Source organism: Carassius auratus, chromosome 41, assembly GCF_003368295.1.
Source record: "Carassius auratus strain Wakin chromosome 41, ASM336829v1, whole genome shotgun sequence".
In the NCBI taxonomy this organism is placed as follows: domain Eukaryota; kingdom Metazoa; phylum Chordata; class Actinopteri; order Cypriniformes; family Cyprinidae; genus Carassius; species Carassius auratus.
In genome coordinates, this window is record NC_039283.1 from 16,254,163 (window position 1) to 16,265,914 (window position 11,752).

Genomic DNA, 11,752 nt, shown 5'->3' on the forward strand with positions numbered 1-11,752 from the left:
CGCATAATGGTTTAAATGAACAAACAAATTTTTGTGCAAGCAATTTAAGGTTGCAACTGTTGTCCCAAATATAGCAAGCTTCATTCAGTGATTGAAACAAATATTATTAGTATTAATTGAAGTTTTACAGCATATAGAACTGACATTGAATGCTCCGAGCGAGATGTGCTGTGGTAAACATGGAACTTTTCGTTGACATGAAATGATAAATAATCAAACCTCGGATCCATTGCTTGACAGAACTCCCCGAAGCCTGTCCCATCCGCGATACTGATTGGTCTCATGTCCTTACAAATGAACGAAATTATTTTATCCGTTATGGCCTCTTGTCGTGTTGCAGACAAAGATCTTGTGGCGGGCGATGCAAAGTAACGTTAAGTGTCAAGACCTGACTGTTAGCTGGAGTTCCACACATTATGCCATGCTCATTTGGGTGCACATTTCTGAGATTTGACATCATGTTGCTAGTGGTCGAATGGTATGCTAACTGTATCTTAAATAGCTTTCATACAACTTTGTCTCACGGGTCAACAATTTTACCTCACTTTCTCTGCTGCGGTCGAGTTGGGCTCTGCACTTGCTGGCATCTTCCATGAAGACACGTCAACTTTCAGCGTCAACACGTTCAACTTTTCACGTCAACTTTCTTTTTTTTTACATTTTTGTTTTATTCGAATATTAATTTTCACCTTCGAAATTCTTTTTTTTTTTTTACTATTCGAATACATATTCGAATTTAAAATATTCGTTGACAGCCCTACTGTGTAGTAACAGCTTCTCTATGTGAAATCACACACCTGATGGAATTTACCGCTAGATTAGAGAATCGGCTTTACTAACGAGATGCGCATTAATGATCGGCCCGATCGTGATCGGAGCACCCCTAATAAGGGCCATAAAATTTGATACGGTAAAAGATGTTTACAATTTTATTTAGTAAGATCATTAGACTGTGTATCAAGCCAAGCCACAGAATATTTTACATATCTTTGAAAATGACAGAAAAACAGCGCTTTAAATTCTATACTGGATACAAACGCATTATGAAAGTTTCATTCAAGATGGAAAGAAAAGCATCAATAAGTAACTGACTAATAAATTACTGGATTCAACCTCATGAATTAACATGCGAATTTGTGTAAAAGGTTAAATTGCCGTCACATAACAGCCAACACAACAGCGTTTTCCAGTTTTTTCGGTGAAGCAGTTTGGATGAGATTGATATGAATATGAGTAGATGTGGATCTAACGATGAATATAGCATTGTGCTGTAAATTATATTTTCAAACATTAATTAAGAGTATTACAAAGTTATTGCCATTGTTTGTGCAAGTAAACATACACAAATATAGTGTTATACAACACTGGGCAGAGGGTTGAATCTGTAGGAGAACAAAAAAAAATTTTGTGGATTGAAAGAAAAAGAACATTTCCCCCAGAGAGAAAACGGAAGGAAGCAGACCTATTAAAAACACTTTCATTTCTCACTTTTGTAAGTAGTAGTGGTCTCAGCTCAGTTCCCTAATAATTAAGAACACTATGTTGCTTATATTGTTTTGTATACATTAGTTCAGAAGTTTAATTAAAATCAAATATCTTTGAACTTTCGTTCATCAAAGAATACTGGAAAGAAATGTATCACAGTTTCGATAAAAAGCATTAAGTAGCACAAATCTGTTTTCAAAACTGATAATAATAAGCTTTGCTAACTCGTGAATAAATTAGATTTTAAATTATATTTAAATAGAAAACTGTTATTTTAAATTGTTCGAATATTCACAATATTCTGTCTATATGCTTGATCAAATTAATGCAGCCTTGTTAACCATAAGAAACTCAAAACAATACAAATAAATATCTTACAACTCAGCTTATTAATGCACAATATACAAATCAATGACTTTATTATTGCGGTGGTTGAATTTCAATGGTTATTTAAATGTTTCAAATCTGAAATCTTTCGTTTCACATTTATTCCCCCATCTTCACATTTGCATGTTTTTCAGTACCTGTTCTTTGGACATATATCTCACACAGTGGCAAAGTTTCTTTAAATTCTGATATCTATAAATGTTTAGCTTGACTGTGGGATAGGACAGCAGCTGTTGTTGACACACTGTTGAACAGAAAAAGTATAGCTGTAGTTGCGAGGGGGAATTTAGGGCAAACTACAGTAAATTTGCGGAATAATTTGTAAATTAGTATGCTATTTAATTAAAAAAATAAGAAATGAGCACAAATTATTTATTATTATTTCCCCTGGCATTACATTATTACTCTCTTAAATGCAAAGGGGAAAAAGTCCTTAAATCCATGTTCTCCCGGAAAAAAAAAACTTTTTGATTAATACTTGAGAAAAATTGGAATTGAAAGAAATCTTTTCTGCAGAGTGTCAGTTACTCACCCTTATGTCATTCCAAACTTGTATGACTTATAAGTCAATGTTTGGTTATCAACATTGCTCAAAATATCTTTTTTTGTGTTCTGCAAAAGAAAGTCATTTTGGGTTTGTAGTAACATGAGGTTGAGTAAATGATGACAAATGTTTTTTTTTTCACATTTATTCTAGTGTAGATCATATCACTGTATGTTTTCTATTGTTTAGTAGTCCTTTCATACTTTCTTCTAGGAAGCACCGTTTGTGTGGAAGGGAACCGGAGCTCGAATCAATGGTGCCAGCAGTCCTGGACCACCTCCTATAGCAGAAGAAACTTCCAGCGGCGAGTGATAGATAGATGGTCCAACTGGAATTCTTCATGGGGATGCTCACACCTTATGACATGTGCTCATGTTTCTGTCTGAGGACATGTGCAGGAAAGACAGCGCCCCAGACAGTATGGGAGTAAACACATGCTAGAACTAAAACACAAATGGAAATGGATGTAGAAGTGTGCATACAGAGAGCAAAAGAACTGTGCTTATTATCAGATTTCCTGTCAGTCAGGAGGACAGATATAATGTTATTTGACTGGTTATGACTGAGTTTTCCACTCTAGCCAAGTTATCAGACAACAAACCACTAAATAGCGTTGCCAAGGCTCAAATTTAATTGACTATCCAAATAGCTTATGTTAATTGTTCTCACAGGCTAAATTACATTTTATGTTAAACTTACATGTATGGTAATATTAATTTGTTTTTAATTTGGAGACAAAAACATCTGAAATGTATACTTTAAAGCATTTCGTTCTTTCATATTTTACTATTCATTTAGCAATACATATCACAATATATTAATACACTGCACATGAACAGTTTTAAGTAAGAGTTGTACAAATATTACTGATAGCTAAATGACCTGAAGTATCAGGTGTTTTTGTTCATTGTTTTGTATTCACATTGGGTTGTTCAGTGTCTGATTTTGTTCATTTGAAATCTTGGTCAGGTCAAGGATTGTCTCTGTGTGGTTTATCTTTTCTTCCGTTTTTTTAATCTCTTAGTGACTTTCTTGTGGTCTCTTACTTTTTGGACCGTTTTGTCAGCATATTGTTTTGCTGAGTCAGCTTTTTGTTTTTTGTTCCTCAGAAGTTAATAGTGCGTTTAGTGAGTTTAGGCAAGTGAACTTTCTTATGTACGGTTAGAGAAGGCTAGAGATTTTTTGTTTTTCCCCACTGCTGAAAATAGCATTAAGATGTATTTGGTTCTGTGATAAAAACACTATAGTTCTCAGTGAGAACGTAATTCTGCTGGATGAACCCGTTCTTTCTCATCCATTTCTTTGCACCATGTTGGTGCTGCGACCCTGACTGCTTGACATATGCCGCGTTTCCACCGAAATTACCCAGAACAATTATACCAGGAACTTTTTCCCCCCAGACTTGTTGCTTTCTACATTTCCACCGTGGTCTAAGTACCGGGAAGATTAGGCAAATAGACTGGTGACATAGATCTGCGCGCGTTTCTCAATACAAAGTACGCTGATTTTGGACTTGCATCCTCGGTAGTTCAGACTTTGCGCATTCGACTCGGGAGTGTGATGTCCGCGATTATGCAAATCCAGTAAATCTGCAAACAGCAGTGTACTTGATAACATCAGTCAGCTCGCCTCGGCTACTGCAATTTTCCTCACTGTACATTTACAATAAAACTAATTAATATAAAAAAATACCACTGCCTCCTTTCGTTTTCATTTAAACATAATAACAGCTGCAGAAATTTACTTAGTTCAGTGTATATGTGTATATATACAGCAATTACAATGAAATTAAATATTATATCAATTTGCCTTTTTTATTTTCATTTTAACATATTGAACAAATTGAATACAAACCAAATATTACCTGTTAGATTTACCCACAACAAATTATATTTTATGTTTAACCACTAAAGAGACATCAGAGCCAGCGGCACATATCAGAAGATCTACCCGAGGTGAAGCTGCTTCTCGGCGGATAGATGATCACTGAGCTCCCGCTGATCGCGTGGAGCTCACCATCTCCGGGATCGGCGAAACACATTTTTAAATAAACCACAGATTTGAGTTTTAAACAACTACATTCTCGCCTGAAATAATTTTTAAATTACATTTCATGACACAATGAAAGTAATATTTTGAAAATGATCCAAATGAATGGTGGTTGAAATCACAATGCTGCGTGAACTCAAACAATCAGCATGTTTAGCGCCCAAGTCCCGCCCCTGAAAGTTCCGGAACTTTGAAAAAGTACTACCTCGCCAGCAGGGACTTTCTGACGGGCATATTTTACCCGGAACTTTATTTAGTTCCTGGTTCCTGTGGTGGAAACACATGAGTACCGGCCCAAAATCCCTAGTTCCTGGGTAAAGTTCCTGCGGTGGAAACACGGCTATGAAGTCCAATTCAACCTCAAACTTTCCTTTACTGGACCTGGAGGGTTTAGGCTTTTGCATTGATCCAATGAACTGTAATAAATGTGTTTTAACTTTTTTTTTTTTTTTTTTTTTGTAATGTTGGATTAAAATAATTCACATCAGAGTTACCACATGGATTCCACCTTGACCATCATGATCCATAATGTGGCATTCAACAGTGTTTGGATTTAGGTAAATGGGCTAATAAGACTGTAAGCGCAGTGGTGTGTGTGTATGTGTGGATGTGTGTGTGGTGGAAGTGTTGTTGTGAATGGGTGAGACAGACCAAGAAAGTTTTTAAAGATGTTTGAAAAGATACTGAGCTCCAAACTTGCTATGTTCCCTGTATAAGGTAGGCCTAGCTTTCATACTGTGAAATGATATGCCTTAAAAGCTAAATGTGTGGGTGTTTTTTTTTTATTATTGTGTATCTCTTTGCATCAACACATTTATATATTGCAATAAGAAGTTAAAGGTGCAGTAAGTGATTTCTAAGAAACACTGTTGAAAGTGGATCTGACTGAGCACCAAAACACACTTGTAGCCAATCACCAGTAAGGGGCGTGTCCAGTAGTGATGGGGTAGGTGCCTGTGTTGAATAGCATGTTCGGAAATTTGGGGGCGGAGGCAATATAAGGGTGTGATTATATTGGGTAGGGGCGTGTTTGTTTTGGTGATTTCAGATATCAACAGCATTTCTCAGAAATCGCTGTCTGCACCTTTAAAGGTCATTTTAGTCTGTTTCAGTGTCTTTTAGCCAAATCCAAATGATCTGTGAAGTAAATAGTATGACCACTCTTGTGAATGGGCTTAGTGCAAAATAAAAAAAAAATAGATGTGATTAAATGATTTTAATCAAGTAAAAACCTGATCATGGCTGTGTGTCTAACAATTTTTGAAAGATAAATCATTTACAATGGAATAGTCCTCATTTGCTCATCATCATGTACAATTTGTGAGAAACAAAAGGAGAAATTTTGAAGAATTTTTCTGCTCATTCTTTTCCATGCAATGAAAGGGGACTGAAGATGTTTATAAAACACTATAAAAATGGGCCATATTATACTTATCTCACAAGGGAAATAGTGATGTTCGATTCATTCTGTTGAGTCAGATCTTTTCAATGAATCAGTTCATACGGTTCACAAGACAAGTCTGAATGATTTACTCAAGAGGTTTTTTTGAGATGCATCGGCGCTGCGCGGACCGATCGGGGTATTACATCAAAGTACAACGAGAGCGATTAAAAAGCTTAAAGGTGTCATATGATGCAATTTCAATTTTTCATTTCTCTTTGGAGTGTTACAAGCTCTTGGTGCATAAAGAAGATCGGTGGAGTTGCAAAGACTAAAGTCTCAAACCCAAAGAGATATTCTTAATAAAAGTTAGGACCCTTCCACACCCTCCTAAAACACCTCGTTTAAACACACCCCCACATATCTACATCACGATGTGGGACAATTTGCATAATGCTGCCCAAATGGTCATGCAAAGAAAGAAGACGTAACCTTGTATTCTCACTGTTGCCGTCGGCGCCATGTTGTGGAAATGCTGTTTCATTGTGAAAGTGATAATACTTTATTTGGCCTTCCAAAAGAGGGCACAAATAGAAATCAGTGGTCATGTTCCACAACAGTTCAACCCAAATATTCAGATGTGTGCAGTGCATTTTATGGGACTTTTTCTGGGACGTCTCCTGACTCTGGGAGAGAAGACTATGATGCCAGCTGTTCTGACTTACAGTCTGTAAGTACATTTACATATGTAAAGAATTTGCCACTGATGATTCAAATGTGAGTTTGGAGCAGTGAAGAGCAGTGGTTCTCAATTCTAGTCCTCGCGCCCCGTTTCTCTTTTGGCTTCAGATGTTTGTTCTATTCAGACGTAACTGTCCTGCGTATATGTTCCATTCAAAGTGCATTGAAGTGTGGGAGACATAAATGTAAATTTTATTTACTTACAGAGGTATATGATGTAACACTTGTCCATATGTGAAGACATTGCGCAGCGCAAATACATGAATGAATGTTCTGAAGTAAACTTGCAATGAACACTGTGTAGGGACCATGTCAATAGGAACGCAGTTCATGCATGGAGCATACTTCTAACGAGCTGACTATATGAATTAGGTGTGTTAACAAAAGAGAAATGCAAAATATGCAAAGCCTGGGGGGCACCAGGACTGCAATTGAGAACCGCTGGTGTAGAGTAGCGCTTTTTGTTTGTCATTTCTCCAATCAAAAATGCAGATATGGTTTTATGCTTACGCTGCGCTATGCAACACAATGCGTAAAAACACAGTGCAAGTCATATAATCCGTAATTATGTCCCCACTGGATGCAACAAATGCCTCGTTTGTAATGGGTTTTATTGTTATTGTCTTGTCACATCTGTGTTCTGACTGGCACACGCATCACAGTGTGGCAAGGGGCATAACATTTCCATCACATGCTTGAGGCATTCGGGCAATCATGACGCACTCTATATATCTCCAATCAGAGCACACCTTGCTTTTCAAACCAATGAGCTTTGTAGAAGACTGCATTTCAGAAAGTCGGGGCATAGAGGAAAAAACAATAATGTACAATATGTGGAAAATAATGTGTTTTTTAAAACATAGCCCGCACATTTCATTACAGTCAAAAACACAAAATGATGTTCTTTTTAGCAGCATCATATGACCCCTTTAAAGAGTCATCTACACTCCAATTACTCTCGCAGGAGTCGCGGTACTTTGGGGTCACGCCGATCGGTCTGCGCAGCTCCGTGCATCGCGAAAGAGTCTATTGAACTGATCTGGTTCTAGAGTTTATCAGTGATTCAATGATCCAGTCTCAGACATAAAAAGTACATTGAATAACATAAATGGCTACCACGTATGGATGCAGTAGTGGAATATTAATATTGTTATATGCATTTTAAGTAGCCCATATTTTAAATTTCTATTTTTAGTTTCCGTCCTTAATTGTTAATACATATCTACACATACACATATAGGCTATATATATATATTACTACCCAGCCGGCATTTCAACGTTGATTCAACGTTGAAACAACGTCAGGTACCATGGTTGAATCAACGTTGAAAAACCTTTCGATTTTGCAAATTGGATCAACGTTGAAATCACGACGTTGATTCACCGTTGAAATCGTGACGTTGATGTACGGTTGAAATCACGACGCTGATTCACCGTTGAAATCCCGACGTTGAATCAACGTTGAATAACCTTTCGATTTTGCAAATTGGATCAACGTTGAAATCACGACGTGGATTCACCGTTGAAATCGCGACGCTGTTTCACCGTCTTACCTGCATTACGGGTGAATTAGGGTCGTGCTGCAGACCTGGGATGAAAGCTGAATGAGGTGTTGATTTTGAAAAATTAATCCGCGTTGATAACACGACGTTGTTTCCCCGTCGTACCTTGCACCGTGTATAAATACACCTAGATCCTAGTTGGCATTTAGATCAACATGGTACATGCAAGGCTAAAAATCTAATGACTGGCAGCAATGGCTTTACAAACAACTTCAATAAACTACCACATGCTCAAAATTGTCAAACAGCAGTTTAATTTTGGAAACATACTGTATAAAACAGATGAAAATAATCCCACACTTTATTATGCAGAGTATGCATGGAGGTAATGCTAAAAACATGTAGTAGAACAATCCAAATACAATAATATTTAAAGGTTTTTGTAAAATAATTTGGCACATAAATGCAAATTTTTTTGCAGCACTTACAAGACAAACCCTTGTACCTTTATGACTGAAACCAGTGTATCTTTTATTTTGGTGGAAACCTACAGTTTCTGTCAAAAACATGTTTGAGTAATGTGTCTCATTACAAGAGTTGTGTACATGTGTGCAGTGAAAATGTGTTGAACAGTTAGAGAAGGGAACCTTCCACCAGTTGATTTCTAATGGGAACCCCCCGGACTGTGTCTTCTTTACTGTGGGGAATGCAGAATGAGATTTCTACCGCAGGGCACTCTAAAATGTTAGAACCAGCAGCCTTAGTGTATACAGTGTGGTTGTGCTTCGGGTGATCCTTGAAAGAGTCCCAGCGCTAGGTCCTTTCTGACGCCGTCCCCTCCACTCTCTCCCACTTGTGCACTTTCTGTACCGTCCTGTATAAACATTTACATTTCATCATTTAACAGACGATTTTATCCAAAGCGACTTACAAATGAGAACAACAGAAGCAGTCAGGTGTACAAGCGAACAACAACAGGATACAAGTGCTATGACAAGTCTCAGTTAGTCTAGTACAGAACACATAGCCAGGTTTTTTTTTTATATATATATATATATATATATATATGAAAGACAAGAAAAGAAGGAAAAGTGCTAGCATTAGTTGGTTAAGTTCTGGTGAAAAAGATGAGTCTTAAGATGTTTCTTGAAAATGAGTAAAGACTCAGCAGTTCGAATTGAGATTGGGAGGTGATTCCACCAGCTGGGCACAGTCCAGGAAAAGGACCGTGAGAGTGATTTTGAACCTCTTTGGGATGGCACCACAAGGCGTCGTTCACTTGCAGAGGGCAAACTTCTGGAGGGAACATAAGATTTAACCAGTTTGTTTAGGTATGTCCACAATGTTTGACAATAACTTTGATATTGTGAAATATATTTAACTGAAAACTGAATGCAAAATAAATCACACAATATTTTCACTTTACAGTTCAGTAACAGTGATGTTGGAAACAAAGTGGACAACACTATTCATTAAACACTTATTTAATGTATTCAGATGAAAATGTACAATATTAACAAATTATTCACAAGCAGTGTTTTCAGAGCCCCCAGTTACACTGTTTTAATCAGAACACTAGCAATACAGTGTAGTAAAATAAGTCAAATCAAATTCAGTACATTTTTATTAAACTAAGCACAATCAAAACCTATCACAAAAGGTCAAAGCATCTCTAGCAGAAGTGACAGTGCAATGTAGCAGAAGAACAATTTCTTACCAATGTTTCAAGAACAAGCTGGATCCTCGATGACTCTACAAGGGGAAAGAAGAAATGGTTTACTGAAAAGTTCTTAAAAAGCAGGATTTCATATTATACCATTTCTTTAAACCATTGGTTCTCAAACTTTTTATACCAAGTACCACTTCAGAAAATATTTGTTATTAAATATTAAGTTGCACCATAATGACCAACATTACATTTCAGCAGCGTAGTTGGCCAAACTATTCAGCTACAGGTCTACAGTTAAAAAATGAGGCAGTTTTATTCTAATAAGAATATTAATTGTTGTCAGACATTTTACCATGGTAAATACAGTTTGAACATTAACACTACAACTGTGCTTACATACACAGGTAAATGAAAAAAAAAGTTTAAATTAAAATGTAATTTTAAATGTAATTATGTAACAAAAGTTACAAAACTGTACTGTACTTTCACTCTAACATACTTAAATGTGCAAAAAAAAAAACTTACTCAAAGATTAAGCTAAAATATATTAACATTAATTAGTTTAATTTAGTGATTCACCTGCATAACAACTAGAGGGGGCCTGACACTTTGAGAACCATGCTTTAAACAATCCTTTCTTTTTTTTTTTTCATTTTCATTAATTCATTAAAATTATATTATTTAAATACCGACATTTGCACTTATATGTTGCAGAAAACACTTTGAAACTATTATAAGAATACAAACATATATAACACACCTAATGCATGGGATTCATATCAGGAAAATATGGGAAAATCTCTAAAAGACAGACATTAACACAACCTACCAGCAACACATTGGGTGAGCATCTAACTTGATCATCTGTGATAAAGCAATGCAAAAATAGACACACGGGTATTTATTTATCTGCAGGTTACATGTCCTTTAAACTACCCATTTGTAAACTCTGGTAATACTTTACTATTTTCAAAAGATAATAAAGATAAAGTTAGCGATTTTCTTACCTCATTTTGCCAGGATGTTTTCAGGACCTCGCAGAACACCTGACCCTTCTTGTGTTCACAGTTTTTGTTCTCCATTGACATGTCACGACTCAAATTCGCTCAAAATAAATAAAAAATGTACAGGCAAATATGAAATAATTCGGGACCGACCGAGCAGTAAATTATAACGAGCAGCAGCTCACAGTTAGCCGCCTCACTCACAGAAAGACGACAATAACGGTCATATTTTTAAATGTAGAAAAGCGCGAACCGATTCATTGTCCAGTTTCCTGAATGACAGCCAGATTAACCAATCATGATAGAAGTAATAAAATAAAACTACCAATGGGAGTTGTTTCAGTGTGATAAAGCAGCGAAATGTATAGTTTTATTGTTGTTAATGATGATAATATTTAACATATACCTTTAGATTTTAGAATAGGTATCATGACTAAAATATTTTTAAATGCTATTAAAATAATAATTAATTTAAATAATTTAATATAAATAATTTAAAAGCTTGTTAACCTTTTTCTACCATTTAGCATGAAACATTTTTAACGTTGTTTCATTAAAACAACTGACCTTATTTCAACCATATTTCAATGTTGAAAGTTGGTCATGTGCTGGAAGTTTTTCAACAGTTCATCTTTAAACGTTGAATCAACGTTGTTTCAACGTTGAAACCACAACTGACCTTATTTCAACCATATTTCAACTTTGAAAGTTGGTCATGTGCTGGATGTTTTTCAACCATTCAGCTTTAAACGTTGAATCAACGTTGTTTCAACGTTGAAACCACAACTGACCTTATTTCAACCATATTTCAACGTTGAAGGTCGGTCATGTGCCGGCTGGGTAGCAGCAGATCCAGCTAGGTCACGTAGTAATGTTTTAACAACAAACAACTGACCGCAAACAAGTTTGTTTCTCGGTCTTTGCCCTTTCAAATAGGAACTCGTATGTCTTGGTGGTTCATCAGTGTCGCAAGCGCGGATTTGCTAAAGT

At 36.2% G+C, this 11,752-nt stretch overlaps 1 protein-coding gene across 2 annotated transcripts in view; it reads left to right on the forward strand.

Annotated features, from left to right (window-relative positions):
* The window catches only part of LOC113060218 (phospholipid-transporting ATPase ID-like), a 40,471-nt gene extending 36,528 nt beyond the window's left edge, over positions 1–3,943 (forward strand). For both annotated transcript variants that reach the window (XM_026229119.1, XM_026229118.1), the window contains one exon: positions 2,630–3,943. In XM_026229119.1, the coding sequence (XP_026084904.1) occupies positions 2,630–2,728 (99 nt within the window). In that variant the 3' untranslated portion in view covers positions 2,729–3,943. The remainder of the gene's footprint in view (positions 1–2,629) is intronic.
* Positions 3,944–11,752: the final 7,809 nt, after the last annotated feature.